General features: G+C 30.0%; 2 protein-coding genes across 5 annotated transcripts in view; one reads left to right on the top strand and one right to left on the bottom strand.

Moving 5' to 3' along the window:
• Nucleotides 1-6,104, top strand: part of LOC107455186 (sushi, von Willebrand factor type A, EGF and pentraxin domain-containing protein 1) — a 52,783-nt gene extending 46,679 nt beyond the window's left edge. Inside the window, exon 11 of the mRNA XM_043052213.2 lies at nucleotides 4,185-6,104. Within this exon, the coding sequence (XP_042908147.1) occupies nucleotides 4,185-4,797 (613 nt within the window). The 3' untranslated portion in view covers nucleotides 4,798-6,104. The remainder of the gene's footprint in view (nucleotides 1-4,184) is intronic.
• Nucleotides 6,105-8,395: 2,291 nt separating this feature from the next.
• The window catches only part of LOC107455173 (inner nuclear membrane protein Man1), a 38,394-nt gene continuing 24,607 nt past the window's right edge, over nucleotides 8,396-22,182 (bottom strand). For all 4 annotated transcript variants that reach the window (XM_043052216.2, XM_043052217.2, XM_043052214.2 and 1 more), the window contains 8 exons: nucleotides 21,008-21,109; nucleotides 20,059-20,152; nucleotides 18,416-18,551; nucleotides 14,366-14,405; nucleotides 14,197-14,281; nucleotides 12,581-12,686; nucleotides 9,860-9,938; nucleotides 8,396-8,742 (listed from right to left, as the gene is read on the bottom strand). In XM_043052216.2, the coding sequence (XP_042908150.1) occupies nucleotides 8,591-8,742; nucleotides 9,860-9,938; nucleotides 12,581-12,686; nucleotides 14,197-14,281; nucleotides 14,366-14,405; nucleotides 18,416-18,551; nucleotides 20,059-20,152; nucleotides 21,008-21,109 (794 nt within the window). In that variant the 3' untranslated portion in view covers nucleotides 8,396-8,590. The remainder of the gene's footprint in view (nucleotides 8,743-9,859; nucleotides 9,939-12,580; nucleotides 12,687-14,196; nucleotides 14,282-14,365; nucleotides 14,406-18,415; nucleotides 18,552-20,058; nucleotides 20,153-21,007; nucleotides 21,110-22,182) is intronic.

The following is a 22,182-nucleotide window of genomic DNA, read 5'->3' as shown; positions in this document are numbered from 1 at the left end:
TAAATTTTTATAGCCTTTACCTTTGTTATTACCATTTATACGTGTTTAATGCATTGATAATTGCGTGTCTGATCAAATTGTTTGAGTTAATTAACTACCTACTAAAAACTTGCATTGAAATTTCTTAATTTAATCGAATGGATTGAATACTTTTAAATAAATTTTCGTGTAATTAAAATATATTGAAGATATTTTTATGTCGGTACCCTTTCAAGTTGCTAAGGGAAATCACCAATGCGCTACGTAAAATTACTTAGCTATAAATATTAATAAAATATATATTAATGAATATTAAAATTTTTTTTTATTGTGGCTTGCGTGAAAGTAACTATCAAAAGCCATCGTAGGCATATTACTTAGATAGTTCGAAGATTTACTCCGTTAAAGTGCAGAATCAAGTGTTTTCAGTGCACAACACAAGATTTTTATTTTAAAAAAAATATTTTACTCATAATAATTTTATTGTAAAAAAATAGACAGAAAAAAAAAAAGAATTTTTGATAACTTCTTAAATTTTATTTTAAACTATATCAGCTGCTTTCGTTTTATCAACACGATCGTGATCGCACAATATAGAGAAATTAATAAAAAATGCTTTTTCTTCACTTAATTTTAATACAATCGCAATTGCCGCGATAATAATACGATAGTACACGTTGTGACGATATAATCGAATGATGTCCCACCAAGCCATTCTGTAAATTGTTCAACATGTATCGTAAGTAAGGAAAAATCAATTCATTTATAAAAAAGAAAACTATTTGTCACAAATTTAAATAACAGGGTCTAATTTTACTCAATTTCACAAAAATAGGACCCCGATAAGGAAAATTTTACAGCGGCCTAGGCCTATAGGCCCATTCGCCGAATACAGTGGAACAACAATTTTTAATTTGACAGCAATTATATAGAAATAAAATGTTAAAAATTTTACAGTAACAGCGATGGCAACAAGCCTCGAAAACATTGAAACACATGAGAAAGAAGGTCAACGGACCCTTATAATTTAACATATCGTTCAACAATTTAACATAAAAACAAATTAAAACAATATTGATCGTGCTTGGTGTTGTACCGTTCAGGCCAACAGACCCTTATACTAACGAAATGTTTGTAACATCACGAACTCATTTTTACTTACTAGATACTACAGTTGAATAAAGGTATCAATAGGATCGAATTGAGAGCTAGAGCTAGTTGCTGGGTAAAAGGAAAAAGTTAAGAATTACACACAAGATAAAAGTACACATTAGTACTAGCCTGTCCTAAAGGACATAAAATTTGTATAAATCAGTAAAATGAAAATTTTAAAAACGTTACAATTTTAAAACATTATGTTTAAAAATAAAAATCGACTGTACAAAGCCGTTTACATGCATAAAATTTCAAGATATAAAATTATTTGTGGATAAAAGATAGGATAAAGATGTAAAAAGACAAAATTGATAAAATAACAAGTATAGATAAAATATACCCTAAGATTAAAATCATTAAAATATATTCGTCCAAAAGGGACGTAAATGTTATAAAATCCTTAAAATTTTAAAATATTTGCAAATCAAAATTTAAAAGCGTGTTTTTAAAAATACTAAAAAATGGTGGTATGCAAAATCAAGGATAAAAGCTAATTGTGTATAAAAATTAAAAAGAAAATCATTTAAAAGTTGAATAATTAACAGTTAAAATCAATAACAGACCAGTGTAAAACAACCAGCCGAGCAACAATTAAAAAGTGTTGAGTAAAATGGAAAGCGATGTCTAAAACATAAAAAATGTAAATACAAGGTCTAAAATTTAAAATATGATATATTAAAAGTTTGAAATTTAAAATACTACGAGTAAAATTATTAAATGAAGTGGTCCAAGGAGTATTTAACTATATTTATTGGGGAGAGCAAATTAGTTGTTAAATTGGGCCAGCGTCTCCTCGAGAGTAATTTTAATGATCTCTTTAATGATGGATTTGCAAGTATTACTCGCGAAAATTTGTTGTTCATTTCTCCCGAGGAAGTGGTTTTGTCTGAGTGTCCGGAATCTGTCGCAGTGAAAGAGTAGGTGCTCAATTGTTTGAATATCTTCACAGTTATTGCAGGTATCACTTTTATTAAAAAACTTTTTTTGGTAGACCCCGAACACTCCGTGCCCCGTCAAATATTGGTTCAGATAAAAATTTGTTTGTAATCTTTTAACTGACGGGGTCTTAATAAATTTAAATGTTTGACGGCCCTTATTACTGCTCTCCCATTGATTCTTCCATATTGAAGTTAAGATATTTCTAATGTTTGTTTTAACCTGTTTGGGGGTCCTCAGTACCTGGAGATCTATTGTGCTAGAACAAATGGCGTTTTTGGCTGCCTCATCTGCCTCCTCATTGCCCTGGATCCCCACATGTGCTTTGACCCAGTTCAATTTAATGTTGTTATGCCATAGTTTTTTTGTTTCTTCAATAATTTTTGAACTGGGTTCTGGATCAGCCAGGGCCTGTAAGGAGGACATGGAATCAGTATAGATTGTTACATATTCGATATGTTGTTGATTGATCCATGCTAGAGCTGTTTTAATTGCCATGAGTTCTGCTAAAAAGATATTTGTGTTGTCGGTGACTCTGGTGGAGACCTTATGTATTGTGATACCATTCTGTTTAATAATCATTGCAAAGGCTGTCTTATAGTGATTAGGTTGTTCTGTCTCCATCCTAGAGCCATCCGTATAGATCTCCATGTCCTGATCTTTTGGGCAATCATATCCCCAAGGCAAGGATCGATATTCTGAAGGGTGTTCCGGGGCTGGTTTATCGAAGTTCATTGTATGGTCAAAGTTAGTTGGGAATACGTAATTTATATCCTCTAGTCTCCAGCCCCATTTGACTCTTTTAATGTAAATGTCTTCAATTATCTTAAGTTGAATAGGAACGACGCCCGCCAGTATCTGGATAGCCTCCGTGCTAACAGTAGAATAAGCTTTAGTAATAGTCAGAAGAGGGATTCTTTGTAGGCTTTGTAGCTTTTCGTTTATTTTGGTGTTGTTCCTATACCAGACACTGGCGGCATACATTATTATCCTTTCACTTGCCTGGAGATAGATTACTTTAAGTAGTTGCGGTCTGAGGCCCCATTTTACCCTGGCAACCCTTTTAATAGGACCCCGATAAAAGAACTCTATTCAAAGCTTCACAAAATTTGAATAGATTTTTCAAAAAAAAAATAATAATTCTTTAAACTGATAACTTTCCGAACTTCGCAAAGTAGTCGAGTAACTAATATTTTAATATCTGGAGCAAGTAATATTTTATTCTATTTCTAAAGTTACCTGTAATACCCATCTTCAAGATTAATTACTTCTTTATGTGTATTACTAGGAACGTATATACATCGATGTAATTCATCTTGGAAAGAAACAAAGGTTAAATTAATGAGCATAGTAAAATACATAGGATGGGGTAAAAATATGCCCCTCTAAGTTTCATTTCATTTAATATTAAAATTTTTTTTAAAAATGTGCATTCGTGGTTGAATGGTTATGACATCTGATTTAGAATGTCGATTCAATCCCAGCTATTGGCGATTTTTTTGTAGTATACAGTAGAACCTTTCTAACGCGAAACCGCTTAACGTGAAATATAGTTTTACATGAAACACATGTTTGGTTCCGTGAGTCAGCAATCTATTATTGTTCTATTTTACTTGTTTAACATGAAATTTTCAAGCTGATTATCGCTTAACATGAAAGGAAAAAGATCCCAGCACATTTAATAAGCATGTGAACAAAATCCCAATAATTCATTTTGAGGATTTCTATTTTCTTCCTTTGTTAGAAGTAGCAGATGGTCGGATAAATAAAATAGCAAAAAGAAAATAGTTTAATTAAGTAGTGGAAACTTTTAAGCTTATTTTAATTTGCTTGGTTCATAATAGTATTGTTTGCATACATTAATGTAGTACGTAACATGTATTTATAATATGTGATAAATTGTTTTCATGATGCATCAGATAAAACAAAATTCGGTTAACATAAAATAATTATGACAGTCCTACCGATTTCATGTTAACGAGGTGGTTCGACTTTATACATATGTATATAAATCCATTTATTTTAGTGTGAAATAGAAAAATGTTTAATTTTATCTATCTAATTGGAATACATGATTTCAATGTGACTTAAAAATTCTAAATTACGCATTTTAGGCGCAAAGTTCTGAGGCAAAGCAGTGTGGATTCTTTGCCATCGAAAGAAACCAATTCTTCTCTCACCCCTAACACACCGTTGCCTTACGACAATGACGCCTTTTACGCCACCATTCCAGTGGATGATGGCACGGAAGAGAAGCGGAACATTATGTCGACCATCCTCTTCACCAAGAAAAAATCAGACAGTAAAGAATCATCCGGAAGCTCATCCAATACTTGCATCTATGAAGAAATCCAGACCAAACATGATGTTGCTCCACCCCACACTATACCGGAAGAAGATCAGAGTCAGCCTGTCTACGCTCAAGTCAACTTAGAAGAAAAGAAGCGTTCGCGACTTGTGAAATCGCTGTGCGATCGTTTTGAGCCAGTGGATCCACCGTCGTGGGAGAACACTTATCGCTCTGAAGTGCCGCCATCTTTCGATGAGGTGGACTTAGAACCCATAAAACTACGTGAACTACCTCCTATTCCCGACGACAGCAGCGATGCATCATGTTCAACGCCCTCTTCTAGGACTGAAATTCATCAAGAATCTTTAAATCATCGAAAAGATAGTTTAGTAATTTCTAAAGGAAATGAAACTTACACGCCAACCGCTAAACAGTGAGTAGTAAACGAATTCAAAATCGCCAAAAGAAAAACTAGTGAGAATGTCCTCTAGAACAAATTTTTTCTACCTCTTTTTTTTATTTTAATTTTACTCTTGTGTTCTCAAAAAAAAAAAAAAAAAAAGTCNAACCAGTGGGGAAATTTTTTGCATGCAATGTGTTACGTCACAATGCTTTTTTGTGACAAAACATAAAAAACGAAAATCATAACAGCATACCATCCTTTATACCTGTGTACCCTTTCTAAATTTTTCGCAACGCTACGTACCACTAATAAAAAAATAAATGTATTTTTTGCTGTAAAAAAATTGCACAAAAGTTAAAAATCATAACTGGCTGTTGACACCACTAATAATTAACTGTTAACTCTGCAAAAAATAGCCAATTAAAAAATACGTAATCGTAATTTTAAATGGCTAGCTTTGTTTTTAAATAAAATTTTTTGAAATTTTCGTATATTGCAAGTTATTTCGCATAAGAACGCGTACCCCTGGGGGGGACGAGTACCGCACTTTGGGAAACACTGCTTTATACAATTCTCTATCTATGGCTGGTCCAGGACCACTATTAATTATTTTTGAGTATCCAAATCAAATTCTACAGGATTCTAAATTCTTTCGAAATATAACGGTGCTCCGAGAACACCGTTCAATTACCATAACTGACCGTTAAATTTTGCACAAAAAAAGAGTGGTAGATTTTTTCCGTTCAGAATTTTAAAATTTGTGTGCAGAAATTTGTAGATTCGCTTAAAAAATCACATACTTACTTATATATAGCAAAGAAGTACTTATAGAATTCTTGCTATTTAAAATTAATTTTGCATTTTGTTATGCTGAGAATTGTAATTTTGCAAGTTTAAATCGATTTCTGCGATTGAAACCATCTGCGATTTGCACTGCTGGGAAAAACTATAAAAGAAATGAAATATTCGAGAACTTTCATCTGTACATTATATATTTAGTGGGGTACATGGGGGGTGAGATCAGGGGATTTGACTTTCTTTAGAGAAAAATCAATTTTTAAAAAAAATCAGTTCAGCTATCGATTTTTAGCTATCTGGTTTTACACAATTTTCTCTATTTAACAAATTTTGGAGAATATATTTTTTTTATCTTTTAAATTTTATTCTGTTACCTATTTCTTTTACAATATTTTCTGTAACTGAAATGAATTTCATGTGTACATAGTCATAAATTTTCTCTGAACAATTTTTTCATTTTTACATGTCATTTCAAAGTGATTGTAATATAGTTTCATGCTATTTACTTATATGTGAAATAAAAATGTTTTTTTTAAAAAAAAATTTTATCAAATTTTTTTTAGCTAACTCCAAATTAGAAGATCAGTCAGGATCTCTATACACGGTCTTGTTAAATGACTGTCCATTGCATTAGGTTATAAAATGCCCATCCTTAATGTATAATTTTATTATCCTTAATAAAAAATATATTTAAAAAAAAAGGATCAGGGGTCGAAGTATTTAAGAGTTGAAAAAATAAAAGTGCTATCGAAATTTAAGGAATCCCTACTGAAGAAGGAGCACTCAAAACAACAAAACCTGTTTGATTGCTGAGATAGAGTGAAATTTCTACGTTTTTGCATCTACTTCAATGTCCCACAGCGGACTGATCATAAATACAAGGTTCTTAGTAGAACACCGAAGTTAAGCATCACTGGCTAAGGTCAGTAAGCGGGTGGGTGACAACAAGCCTGCGTAGGGACCGAGAGCGCTCGGTATCGGTCCTTGTTAAACTGTTCTACCATAAAATGCTCAACTTCACACGCAGGCCTTCGGGCTACCAAAGCAGGGGAGCCATACTCTATGCAGAGGATCAAAATTGTGATGGCTTCAGGATGAATTCACATACCTTCAGGAATGTTTCCCAGACTGTCGCCAATAGCGTAAATAAAGTACCTACTTACCATCTGCTTTAATTATTTAGTGAATTTGAAATCATTCCTTTGAACCATTTATCAGTTAAGCATGCTTGATAAGCATACACGTCAGACCAAATCCCGTATGACGTGTATACTCGTCATGTAAAATAAAAAACTACCGTTGAATATTAAAACTTAAAATTTCAATAAAATGTAATAAGAATAATATATTTGGTGGTATGTTTCCTTTATATAACATCAATAGAACTTAATATTTATGTTGCCTGGCGGTGGAGGAGGAAAGCTCGCAGCCCAAAACCAAATACATACATAAACTGTGACTTGATTTACAGAGAAATTTCAAAACAATTAACTGGGTCAATGATATTCTTGAACAGAATACAAGAAACACATTTTATCCAAAAGCTCTCTCTCTCCTGTTCGCTTTCGCCACTTATTTTTTTTGTGTTGTCTTGCACAATTATTTTATGTTAGTCTTTTTTTCTAAACAAGTTTCAAAAAAACAATAACGCTTTTTAAAAAAAATTGCTACTTTTTATTAAATGAAAATGTAAACCTAAAATGAAATGTTAAATGAAAAACATACCAATTGCCCAACATAATTCCTAGATTTTAATTCTACCATCTTTGGTAGTATTTCATTTATGTCACACTAGAGCTACACAATAAGTCATTCGGGACAATCTTAAAAACATCCACGAGGATGATCCGAAGACATGCATGCTGTCACAGGGGGGGTGGCTCTCCTTCCTTGGTAGCCGATAATGCCCACCCCCAGTTACTTTGTAGGCTGATCAGTGGTCACTAGCAGGCTCAGTGTCTAAATAATTGGACACTGATCCTGCTAGACTTTGGTGATCTACTGAGATCCGTATCTTGCGATCAGCTCACTATAGAAACGTATAGGATATCAAATTCAGTGCATAATTGGTTTAGATTGGTACCTAATTCGTAAAATTCTGATTAATAGAGCAAAAGTTATTCAAGGTAATATTTTTTTCAGCGTTGTATTTTGGGAAATAGGGAAAGTAGATCTCAAAGAAAATTTAGTTAAATAGAAAAGTTTGCTATTTGGAAGTTATTTTAAAAAGAAATTTCCAAAATTTTATTGCATACCTGCCAACATTGGAGAAATAAAATAACGGAGATTTTACTAGCGACATTTTTTAGGCTATGAGTAAAGTTTTAATACATCATGCATAATCATGTAAGTCAAAAAGAGAAATTCAAAATTGTAAATAATATAAGCATTTACATTTAGCGATTTAAAAAATATGTAAAATATAAATCTTAGTCTAAAGATTTTAAAAAAAAAAAATTTTATTACTTAAACTACAATCACTCAGTAGTCACACTGCAGTACTAACAATAACACCATCTCTTGAAGAACAAGAAAAATATTTTTGCCATCAGCCGATATTTTATCATAAATTTTTTTTAAAAAAAATTTCTTCGTCAAATACAGCAATGTGTTACGTCACAATGCTTTTTTGTGACAAAACATAAAAAACGAAAATCATAACAGCATACCATCCTTTATACNAAAAAAAAAAAGAGACTTGGCAGGTATGACTCAGACAAAATGGAGTACACAAAATGATTCATCAACTAAACAAATGCGTGGTTTTATTTCAATAATTGATGCACACTATAAATGCATTGGATTATTACCACTGATATATTAATAAATAACTATTTTTATTACAACTAAACGAGAAGCTTTTATTGAAAGACAAACATATATAATACATTTTTTTTTATTCTTTCAATGCATTCTACACAACGCACATTATGCAAAATTTGGGGGGGGGGAGGAGAAATAAAAAGTTGAGGATAACAAAGAAGTGCTAAAGGAGGGGGCTAAAAAAGAAAAAAAAATAAACAAAGAGTTCAAGATCTTTCCAATGCTGAGGAAAAGAATGGAGTGGATAAGGAAAGTCGCTTGTTGTTGGAAGGTTTCAGAGACGCTGTACAATGCTCTGATTCTGGAAATCGTTCCAAGTATCTTTTGTAAGGAATATACTTCACTGTCACTAATTTACCTGAAGGAAGAAAAAAAACATGAACCTGAAACTCAAAATTAACACTGCAAAATGAAACTAAACACTATGAAGAAGCACAAATTAGGGACCGTTCAAATATTACATAATGACCTCATGGGGGTGGAGGTAGTAATTTGTTAATTTCTGCTGACAAGAGGGGAGGAGGAGTAAAATCAATGCAGGGTTGCCACAGGAAAAAATTAACAAAATAGTTGCTTTTAGTAGCCTAAAGCATGAAAATAGTTGCCAAAAAATATAAAAACAGTTGCCTACATAAGAACAAAAATATGACTAAAATTTTATTAAATGACTTAATTGTCATAAACCATGATCCATTTAGTCAAGTTGGTGGCAAATACGACGATTTTTATATAAATGTTAGTACTCTAGTACAAAATTTTTATACCAAAAAAATTTTTATATTTGCGGAAAATTAAATACTTTTAATTACTATTATTCATTCAAAAATTATCCATTTAGTCAAGTTGGTGGCAAATATGATGATTTTTATATAAATGTTAGTACTCTAACACAAAATTTTTATACCAAAACAATTTGTATATTTGTGGAAAATTAAATACTTTTAATTACTATTATTCATTCAAAAAAATACTTTTTTCATTAAAATAACATAATTTTCAAAATTTTTTTCCCTTTTGTCAATAATTGATTTAACAAATATACATATATATATATTGTGAAAAGTGATTACTAAAATATGAAAGTTAAGCATCGTAATATTCTATTAAAAATTAGTTTTTTTTTAAAATTTTGTTGAATTCCGTAGCAATAGCCGTTGAAAAGGCGAAGAAATGAAATAGACTTACAATGGAATCTGGGCAAATTGAATGAATTAAAAAGTGTTGACTCTAGTTTGCAATTCAAAATGTTTTATTTTTTATGGAAAAAAAAATTAGTGTTTAGAAGCTCAAATTTATACTAAAAAAAAAACATCGCTAGGAGTACAGAAATGTCACCCAATAGTCTCCTTTTCCTGATAATAGTTGCTTTTTTTGTTGCCATAGTTGCCTCAGGCGAAAAATAGTCGTATTTTAGTCACCCGTGGCAACCCTGAGTATAATGGTTGGATGAATTTTATCTAAATTAATAGACTTACCATCAAACCACCATCCATGGAGATCATTGAAAGCTTTACCAGCAGTTTCTGATGAACTGCAAAGCATATAGACACAACCCTGAAAATAATTACAATCAGATCAAATATTCTTAATTAAATATAATACTGTTAAATTATGGTGAATCACAGTTTATATCAAATTCTTTCATTTCTCTTTCAGAAAAATATCTTTGATTTAAATAGATGAATAGCTATAGTTAAATCTTATTCGAAAAGGTTACATAGCATAAAAATATTGAATACACTAACTTCGTAAAAGTTTACAATTGAGGGCACCTCTTATTTTCGACGATTTTGCAAATAAAGGTAAGCAAAAGTTGCGGTAACCCGAAGGTGATGTCACTGAAAGCAAAGTATAGCATGGTAACCAGAAATGGGATTTCAGCAAAACTGAACAAAAATTATCGCAGACCAAGGGACCCCCGATTCTTCACTAAAGCCACTAACTTTATAGGGTTGGTAGCCACAACCAGAAAACTGAATATACAGTATTTAACAGGGGTAATTGAGGCACAGAGAGAAAAACCTTGAAACTTTTATGCACAAAAATCAAAATCAATTGATATACTATACATGTTTTACATTTAACATAACTTTTTGAACTTCACGAAAAAATTAACGTGATATTGGGTTTTAAAATTGCACGAATATGAATCACGATAATTTCGTGAATAAGAATCACAATATTGAATTTTTAAATCGCAAAATATGAATCATAATACTGGATTTTAAAAAACGTGTAAATGTAAATCGTGATATTGGATTTTTAAATCACATGAATACGAAACGCAAAGCATAGCTTTTAAATCAGGTAATCGATGTTTGATATGAAAATCACGTGAATAAGAATCCAAATGTAAGCAGATTCTGGCGTGGTTCCAAATATTTAAAAAGGCGAAAATCTGCCAAACCAAAAGGATTAAATTGACGAAAGAATCACGTAAGACATTATTCTTCAAGTAATTAGTGAATGAATGTATGGAAACGTCTCACTAACGGGATTTAGAAAAAGCTTCAAAATTTTGTCAGAAGAGTTTTTGATTGTCAGAAGAGTCCGCAACCAATGGTCTTGATTTACACGAAATTTTTCGATATTTGTGCAAAAATCAGATACATCGCTCCTAGATTTTAGACTCAGAAGAATGATACGAAAAACTCGGAATACAATCATTCCTAATTTACAAAATTTTTTAAAATCAGGATATGTTAAGTAAACTACATATGCCTTAGCAGCAGTTAATGCTACTTATTAAAAATGTTCATCATTGCAGAACTTTTGCGACAAGACTTTTAAGTGTTTTTAACAAAAAAGTATTACACACACACATTTTTTTTAAAATTCTATTTATTGTAATTGGTTCAGAATTAAAACTATAATTTTGTATCTATTTTCTTAATAAATGACGTAAATTAATTTCTTAAAAATAACTAGTCTTACGGATGATACTTGAATAAAAAAGTAATACTAAAATCAAAATACTACCTTGAAAATTACAGCTTAAACATGAGGAATTCCTAGCTTAGTCATTCATAATAGATACTAAATAAGGAAACAGATATTTCTACTTAAATTCTTAAACAAAAATAACACTTTCCAACTAGATTTTAAAATTTAAAAATACGGAGAAATTTAAGAATATACAGGTAAACGGGAGATAGTCGTAAAATACGGGAGTCTTAGTTAAAAAAACAGGAGACTTGGCAGGTATGATTCTAAGAAAAGAAAAGTTTCCAAGAAAAATATTAAAAAACTAACATTGAGCGTTTAAGATATGTTCTAAAAATACTTTTATGAATAAAAAACTTTATAAGGATTTAAGAAATCGTTACGCAATATAACAATATAAAAACTTAAAGGGAGTAAGAATAAATAAAAAATCAGAAATGTAAATAAGCACATTTTTCAGGGACTAACAGTCTAATGAACTAAGAAACTTTAGAAGAATCTCAGCAGTTAAACAGTAGATAAAAACCTAAAAGATTACAAGAATATTTCAAAACATTAAAATTTTAAAACTAAGCAAGTTTCCAGAACCATAAGCAGCTCTATGAAATAAATTTTTTTTAAAGAACTCTGAAGAAAATGACTCACAGAGTTGGCAAGGTTTAGGACAGAATGGATTAATCCACGGTTTAAACCGTCCTGTTCAAAACCAGTTAGTCCTAAACTGTCCAAAACCCTTTTATTCAAATTATGTCACGATTTAAAAAAATATTGTGAAAAATAAAATGTTAAATGAAGAATGATCAGGAAATCAAGAAAAATAAAGAAAATTTTGTGTTTTATTAAAAAGTTATTAATTATATTTAATATTGCTTTATTTATCATTATGCAAAAACATAATTTATCCGTATTAAAGCTTATTTATTCGTATTTAAAGGATAAGGTATTCACTTTCGTTGTTCATTGAATTGTGGAGCTTCAAAAGTTATAAACCTTTACCTATTATATTATATTATTTTCTTTTAATAAGCTAAAGCAAATTGTATATAAAAAGTATCAAATATTTATTAATAAATGTAATCATTATGTGCAAAATGGTTACACACATAGAATTTTTACCTTTTACCAATGTTCAAGGTTTTGAACACTTTAAGACAGTTTTAGTCAGTTTAGGACAGTTTTAGACAGTAAAACCCACATGTCCTGTCCAAAACCCCAACCCTGCTCACAGAAAACATTTAAAATAAATAAAATACCTCATTGTTAGAAGTGTCTATGGCAATATGCCTGATTCCATCATTTCCTTCACATTTTTCTAAAATTGCATCTTGGATGCTAGTCTGCCAGCTTTCCTCGTATTCACTGAAATATTTAAAAAATTATTTCAGCCTCGGTTGGCAAAAATCTGAATTAGATCTAATGTAATTTAACTTTCTAAGTATACTTACCAAAACATGTGATAAAATGTATTAATAATGGATACTATAAAAAATTATATAACAATTAAAAAAGTAAATCTAAAAAAAAATTTTAATTATAAAAAATTTATCATTGAATAAATTAAATCGCAATTATTTTTGTCAAGACATTCTATTGAATTTTAAAGGCAGGGAAGGAATTAGGCAAAAAATATCTAATAAAGAGTGAATTAGCTTTAATTAGAAACATTACTGGAAAATAAATAAAAGAAGAAAAAAAAACAATTATCAATTATTTTAAGTGACTCATGGTAGAACAAGTAGTTCTTCATATAAAACTAAATCAGGGTGCATTGCCAAATTCTTCAACAAAAAATAAGCGCTTCTTAAGCATTTAAAAAATACATTTAAGCTCTTTTAAAAAATTATTATCAGAATATGCGCACAAATAGGAAAATTTTCTTTTTTGTAAAGGTAAGTTTTTTTAGATATGTATTAGAGATGTATTTTTGAAGTTCCAATTTTTTTTGCAATTACATTTATTTTTTCTTGTTATCAGTTAGTTATCAGTTACAAAAACCTGATACTTTAAGTATCAAATACATAAAATGACTAATCTAAATCACATAAGAATTTCTACTGCATTTGCTAATGTTTTTTTAAAAATCATGCTTTTATTTAAAGTTGCACGGTTTCAAGAAAAAATGGAGAGCCAAATCCAAAATTAAGTTCCTTTTTAACAAATAAAAATTTTTATTTTAAAACTGTTTTCCACTGCTTAAGTTTTATTTTTTCAAAATAATAAACATGGATTAATTATTGAAACACATTGTTAATTATTGACATAAAGCATCTTTTATTGCCATATTAAAATGAACTATAATGTTGTTTAAAATAAACTGACTATGAGAAAGTGAGCATTTATGCATATAATTTCACATATAGCATCGACAAGAAATATGTGTTTTATAAGTTTAAGGTATAGCCAACATTGGAGGAATAAAATAGCGAAGATTTTACTATTGACATTTTTTAGACTATGTGTACAGTTTTAATGCATCATGCGAGAAATTCAAAATTGGAAATAATATAAGCACTTACATTTAGCGAAGTAAAAAAAAAATTATATAGTCTAAAGAAGATCTTTTTACACCATTATTTATAATTACTTAAACTATAAACACTCAACATGCTGCAGTACTGGCAATAGCACCATCGGTTGAGGAATAAGAAGTATATCAGCACCAAATTTAAAAAAAAAAAAATTCTTCCATGAATATGGAGAAATTTGAGAATGCAGGAGATAGTCGCAAAATACAGCAGTCTTCGTTAAAAAACAAGAGACACTCGGCAGGTATGTTAAAAGCACATCTGCTTAGACTGATATTCAAATTGAAAAATGAAATAGTGAAAAAAAGGGAGAGAGAAAATAGCAAAGCTAAATTATTACTCACACTTCCGAGTCAAACATGTTTCTTATCTTTAAGCAGGGACTAAGGCTGTACATGGTATTCCTTCCTTTTCCAAGGCTACTAAATGCTGCAGAAAGGAAAAGAAAAATGTTTTAATAATTACCTTTACACATATCAGTTAAAAAATTGACATAATGTGTGCAGTAATTACCTTGACCTTGCCAGACTTTACCTTGCTTACCACCTTCATTCTGTTGATGAAAAATTATGTTCAAATTCATATGAAAAATATCCATACAACATAATAAGCTCAGTAAAAATTAGAATATTCTAGATAATACACATACTCTCAAAATAAAACACTTTCTCACATATATAATTAAGGAAAGCAAATAAATATTTAAGCATTTAAATACTAAAATTGAATAAAAATAAGGCAACTGTGTTTTAATTTCCAATGTATATTTCTTACTTTTGACAATTTTTTAATAGTAAAACATAAAAAAGCAAGATTTCAATAATTTACATTTTATTGAATTATAATACTTCAATTTACACAAAAACAAGCTTATAAGTAAAGAGTTAGTTTTGAGACATATGGTATAATTCCAAATAGTAAAATTTGATATTTGATAGATGCTATAAAAATACATAAATAAATTTTAAATTATGATGTGACTCTTTTAATTTAACTATACACTTTACCAAATGTAAGTGAAATATAACATCATAATTTCCCATGAATTATAAGCCTTTAATAAACAAAGAATCAGTAAGAAAGTTAGTAACTTGTTTAATTGACAATGATAATTTATTAGAAATTATTAATAATAAATGGAAATTTTTTTTAAAAAATTTCATTTTATAATTATTCCTTATTCTATAAAGATGTTTATCAGAGCTCATTCTAGGCAGGGTAAACAGGGCACAGCACCCTGCTGCCCTTTTAGTCAAAAGAATCAACCCTGTTGCCCCTGAAGTAAATTAGTGCCCTGATGTAATAGACTCCATACAATACAATAAATTTGGCTTGGATAGACCCCTGTTCTTTAACTATTAAAACAAAGTTTCAATTAGCAAACCATAATTTTCATTTAAAATTACGGTTTTTTAAAAAAAAATTTCTAGATTCTTAAAATGGCAAAATAAATGTAACAGATTCTGTTTATAAATGTATTCATTCAGCAAAAAATAAATAAATATTTAATTTATATATTTTTATATTAAAACATTCATTTTTAATCCTATATCGAAATAGATAAGTAAAAGCTAAAGAATTTTTAAAAAATCTATGAACTCATACATTGGAATTTTTTTCACAAAATTTTTTTTTATAGAAAATTGGATAATGTCAAAGATACTGTAAACATATTATGAGAAAAAAATACCAGTTTTCAGTTAATAATCCCACTGCTTCAAATAGACTTTGAAAGGCATATAGAGTACATTTTTGGCATATTAGAGTAATTTCTTTTTAATATAACCTCAAGTTTTAGAAATATACGTCTTCCACTAATAAAATATAATGTAAATTTTAATTCCATGCTTTTTCCATCAAAACGTAGAGTTTTCATTAACATTATTTGCACTTTTTTTGGAAAAAATTTCATGTTTATTAATTACTTTCTACAGCTATGCAAGTCTATATCAAGACTGCATCAAATGCTTACTTTAATCTGTACTTTCAATCTCAAGAATCAAAAGATTTTTAAAAATGTAATTTCAAATGTGTTGGAATTTAACACACATCAAGAAAGAAAGTAATTTCCTTAACTAAAATTAATTAATGCAGCAATTTATTTAAAATAAATTTTAAAACTAAGAAAAGAAAATAATTAAAGTATCAATAATTTAAAACACTATTTTTTAACTTTTAAAATCAATATATATATATATAAAAAAATCAGTTGATTTAAATAAACAAACCCTGTTTCTGTCGTGCATAGAAATTTTAGTATTACGTTTATAGATTTTTATTAATTGTTGCCCCAGCGAAGATCTTATTTTCACTTTAATGTAAATAACATAGTAATTCAGGTAAATAACATAGTAAAGCAGATTATCTTGGTAGTTTAAAAACGAAACAAATTTTTGGCACTTTAACTGATTACCCTAATTTACTTTGCTTGACTAGATTCTCTGCAGAATAATTGATTTCTACACTTTAGCGTTAGCAGTCAATATAGTTTCTGTAGTGCATAGAATTTTATTACAGTGAAACCTCCAGGAAAGACCACCTCTATATAGCGACTACTTCTATTTACAACCACTTTTGAGAGGCACGGAATTTTTTCCATAGAATTTGAGAGGAAAACCTTTAAGAGAGACCATTGAAACCTCTCTTAGAAACCGGGCAAACATCTGCACCAAATGCGGAAAAGATCAAATACAGAAACACAAAAAAATATCGAAAAATATTTATGTTGCAGTCAGACCACCTCTGAACAGAAGATGCACAAAACATTATGCTATCAATGATTTACTTTTAGAGTTAGAAGTTAAATTAGAAAAATAAAAAGTTATTTAAAAAAAATCAAGCATCTGAAACAAAACAAAAAAAATCTTCTCTTCTTTTAATAAAGCTAACTAATTTTTATGTTATAAAGTTAAACTCAAACTTCAAAAAAACATAATTGTTTATTTATGTAAAATAGCTTTATCGTTCAAAATTGATAAATTTGTTTTTACATATAATTATATCAGTTGGGATCATTTTTATAGACGCTAAATTTTATTCATTGGTGCGCTTTTCATGACGCCAACAAAAGTGGCATGTCTGCACCAAGACAATGACTAAAATTAAAATAGTTTGCGAAAAATTATGCGCTTAGGATAACAATTTTGAAGTCAATAGAGGTAACCTCTGAGAACGACAAACCTCCATCAATAATCATTTTACTGAGGAATGGAGTGTGGTCGCTGCCGATAGGTTTCACTGTATAAAATACATAAATGTAAAACTGAACCAAGAAAAATATTTTTGAACAAATATAAAAACTCTTCAGAAGTTGATGACTAGAAAAAAAATATTTAGATATAGATACTATTTTTACAATTCAAACAAAAATATAAATATTCTCTGTTTAGTGCTAAAAAAGTAAAATGTAAGAACAAGAAAGGGTAAAGATTAGTTAGAATGACAATAAGGAAACGATTTGCTCAAATACTAAATTCAACTTGCTAATTCATTGTTTGGAAATTGAATTTCAATTAGAATGTTTCATACATCAAAAGCGTTTGTGCCATTTTCTTTGAAAGAATGATTTATTTATTGACTTATTTTAAATTATAGTATAGACAGTTTAAATTATACTCTTTTATAATTAATAGCTTAATTGCGACGAAATTTTATAGAAATATTCTCAGTTATGATAAAAATATTTTCATAAACCAAAGAAATCATTCTAAGCATTCGTTGAACTTAAATAATGAATATTAAGGTGTTTCATGGCCTATCAGGTAATTTTCAGATCTGTAAGAAATCATTGAATTGGAAAGCTTAGAGCGATACAATGATAAGCCTATTTTTCAAATTGCTCAGGAGAATTTCTTAGACAGCCAGTCTTGCAAAAAAAGAAAAATTCCATACAGACAATAAAATGGTTATGTTTTTTCTTGTAGTTTGCAAGTGGAAATTTAAGAGTTTTCAAAGTACTAATCTGGAAATAATGCAAAGAAAAAGTTTAGGAATTATAACTATGCTGTTACAGGGGGCGTAGCCAGATTTTTCAACAAAAAATAAGCACACTTTAAGCACTCAAAAATATTTTGAATACCTTTCCCCCCAAAAAATAATTCATAATCAGGATCTGTGCAGTAATAAAAATGACTTTTTTTCTATCGTTTAAAGTTCGTTATTCATACACATAAAATCAATAAAATTCAAAAACATTATAAAAAACTAATCATGATCATAATAACTAGTTTCCGATAAATATTGCAGAGAAAATTGTGAAAGTCATGTATTTTTTGTAATTTATGACGACAATCGACACGGCAAAGGAAAAACCTCTTTTTAAAAGATAGAGAATTAAGCATTTTTTACAAACCCCAAATTAAAAAAAAGTACCTTTAAGGGCTTTTAAAAAACATAAATCAAAAATAAGCACATCAAAGCACTTTTTTAAAACGCTACACACTCTGTGTTATATACGATAGGTTTTAATTAGGATAAAAGCCTCTCATTTCTTTATTTGATTAATGTTAGCATTACCTGTAATATAAATTTAAAAAAATTAGAACAATTCAAAATAACTCTTACTTCTGTGGTAGTGAATGGTTGCCATTTCCATACTTTAAAATCTTCTCCATTTATGGTTCGATATTCCACAGATACCCTTGACTCATTCTCTTCAATAAATGCTACAACTCTATCCCAAAGCCACAATTTTCCTCTTCTGCCACAAATTAAATAAATAAATGAATAAACAAATAAATTTAACATACGAGGCAATTTTATAAATTACTGCCTACCATCTGAGAAAAAAAATAAAAATTTTTTTTGAAGAAATATACACTATCTCGCCAAAAGTATCTGGACACCTGATTGTTATGGTGGACACATGATGGTGTGGGGATGTATCTCGTGGTTTGGCTTGTGTCCGTTAGTTCCTGTGGAGCTAACATGAACTCTGAGATGTATGTGGACATTCTGGACAATGCTGCACTCCCTACTCTAGGGCAATATTTCAGCCCGTTTCTCTTCCTGCAGGATAACTGCTCCTTTCACACACCAAGGCTTACACAGACGTGGTTTGACGAAATGGGTGTTCAAAATATGGGCGGGCCTTCTCAGAGCCCTGATCTAAATCCTATAGAACACCTTTGAGATGAATTAGAGCTCAGATTACATAGTCAGCCAAATCGACCTTCCTCACTTCAGCTGTGATAGAAGTCAGTTCCTGTTGACACCTATCAAAAGCTGGTGGGGGAAGACTTCAAAGACGTGTGCAGGCTGCCATCGATGCATAAGGGGAGCCAACATCATATTAATGTGCGCCTCAGGACACTCTAAGTCTACTGGGTGTCCAGATACTTTCGGACAGATAGTGTATTACATGGTTCTCACTCAATTTCAGAAAATAAACTGCCTAGGCTGGGATAGCCTGGTTGGTAGGGCACTTGGCCCATGTCCAAGAGTTTGATCCCCGATGGCCAAAGACTCCTCGTGTAGTAAAAGGTGACTGATGCACGTTAAATCTGTCGAGTCGCCAAGTCCTCCGTGTTCCCATAACAAATCAATACCTCTGGGGGTACTGATCCAGGGGTTTCCTTGTCTTCTGGATTGGTTCGAAATTACAAAGCTACGGAGTGGACAATAGTAGTCGTAAACCCAAAAATTGGGTCGGTTGTTCGACGACGGACATACAAAAAAATAATAATAAATAAATAAACTCCCTGATTTTTCCAAGAATATCAGATAAATTTTAATGAAAATTCAGACCATATATATCTATACAATTACATTTTTATTATGTGATTTTTTTTAAAATTTGCAATGCAAAATATTAGATTTCATGAGCAAAAAAACATAACTAAATTATGAGAGAAACATGGCAGTTTCACTGAAATGTGAAATTTTTACAACAAATAATAAATGTAATAGATTTTTGAATTATTTAACTTGAATCTCAATAACTGATCATTGTTACTGTTACAGAAGAAAGGACATAGAAGACACAGAGAGAAAGTTACAGCCATGTCTAAGGTGGGAATCGAACCTGCAATCACTGGTCTTATAGTCCAGTACAGTAACCACTAGACCTCTGTTTTAAAATAAATAATTTTGCAAGATTATTTTTTTAAGGATATTGTGAAGGATATATTCTTTAAACATAATATTTTGTGGAGGATCCATTTTTAGGAAAAAAATAAGTTTACGTGAACCCTGGTTTATGTGCCTACCTTTCCTTGGCAGGAATGACAGCATCTCTAACTTTCACAACAGCTTTATAAGGTTCACTGCTTACAGACCACTCCGAAGTTTCTTGAAGAATATCTGAAAACAAGTAATATAAAAAAAAAATTTTAAAGTAAATTCCTACTTAGGTCAACAAAGAAACATTCTATTTTAGCTACTTTTTATTAAATAATTAAAATATTTCTCCCATATATTAATTAACCAAATTTAATGAATGAATTAATATTTGAAAAAACTGTATTAACATCAAGTGTCATCCACTACAAGTTTTAAAAAATGTATTTGAACTTGTATGGATAAATAAAAAGTATTTTATTAACGATTGAAAATTTGAACAAGATATATAAATAAGAAGAGTGTTAATGAATAGCAAGGAGAGTGTTAACTAATAACAGGAATTGAGAAAAAAAAGGCGTGTTGTATCAGACAACTATAAAAATATAAATTTGGTGACGTGGACCACACGTGCTACCACGTCATATTCTTTATTGAATTTATCTGACACAGCGAATATAAAAAAATTAAATATTTATATATGCGCAATAAACTATTTTTTTTTTGTTCAAATAGAGCTATAAGTTAGAAATTATCACTGATGTTATTTTTTAAAATGTGTGAAAAACTGTATTGCTTAAAGTAAAATTTAAAACAATGACTAACACTTAACAAATCAGAAAATTCTTCTTCGTTTCTCATTCCTATTTAATTAATGAATTAATATTTGAAAAAACTGTATTAACATCAAGTTTCATCCATCTACTACAAGTTTTAAAAATATATTTGACCTTGAATTGATGAATAAAAAGTATTTTATTAACGATTAAAATTTGAACAAGATATAAGGAGAGTGCCTACTAACAGTAGGAATTGAAGAAACAGAGTCTTGAATACCTATCGTAATTTAATGACAATGTGAAAAGGAGATGAACTTACCAATTACTTTTTCAACCATCTCATAAAACATTTTTTCCTGGTCTTCTTTCCGCTTCTTCCATAATTTTGTAACAAAGAAGCATACAGATAAAAGAACTCCAACTGTAAACAAATAGAGGTATTAAGATTAAAATATTTCAAAAGCTGTTTTAAGCAGTTTGAACAATTAGGAATTTTAATTTTTCTACCAAATGCAGCATAATTATCACTTTTAAGGAATAAAACAAAAAGCAACAACTACAGTTGGACCTCTATCAAGGTGCGTAGCCAAATCATTCAACAAAAAATAAGTACCTTTTAAGTACTTTTAACCCCTTAACTGCCGCGGGCGTATATATACGTCTCGGCCAGACGATGCGTTAACTGCCGCAGGCGTATATATACGCTTTCCCGAAGTACGATGCTTTGCATTGCGCTGCTATAAATAGAACTACACCCCCTACTTCAGAATGCAGTAAAATGGCCTTGAAAGTGTTTGCTTTGCGAATGTATTACTAATTTCGGAGGAGGGGGAATGGGAAAAGGATGTTATGGAAAAGTGATATCGTATTAATCGCTTGTGTGTATTTATTTGAGTAAGGTCGGGTTTATTCTTTTTTCGCTTTTGTTTCCCGTATGTATTTGGTGCTTTTTATTCTTTCCATCAACGTCTTCAAAGAAAAATGCATCGCGAAAATGTGCTGTTTGTTCAAGAAAAAAAATTCGTCGTGAATCCCGCTATCAGTGCGATGAATGTGATGTTGGTTTATGTGTCCAACCATGTTTCAGGATTTATCATACAACAGCTAAGTTTTAACATCTTTTATATTGTATTTTTATTATTTAATTCAAATTTTGTACTTTCATTCTTTCCTATTTCTTGTCTTGTAAAATTAAACTGTTTTTAAATTACAAAGCGTGCATCATTTTCTCCACCAAAAAACCGTGTAAGAAAGTGCACTTGAGCGAAAAACCGTGGCACTGGGGAGTGAATCACATTAATTTTACTCGGCAGTTAAGGGGTTAAAGCACTCAAAAAATATTTTTAAGCACTATATACTTTAACAAAATGCATAATAATTTTCAACGACTTTATATGATGATAAATTAACTAGATACAGACAAAGAACTCTTTTCTTGATCATATTAGCCATTATAAAATGATCGAGAGATTTTTCAATTTGATATCAGAGGGT

Source organism: Parasteatoda tepidariorum, chromosome 7 (genome assembly GCF_043381705.1).
Source record: "Parasteatoda tepidariorum isolate YZ-2023 chromosome 7, CAS_Ptep_4.0, whole genome shotgun sequence".
Lineage (NCBI taxonomy): Eukaryota > Metazoa > Arthropoda > Arachnida > Araneae > Theridiidae > Parasteatoda > Parasteatoda tepidariorum.
Note: the sequence above shows the minus strand (reverse complement) of the source record. Positions and strands in the feature narration are given on the sequence as shown.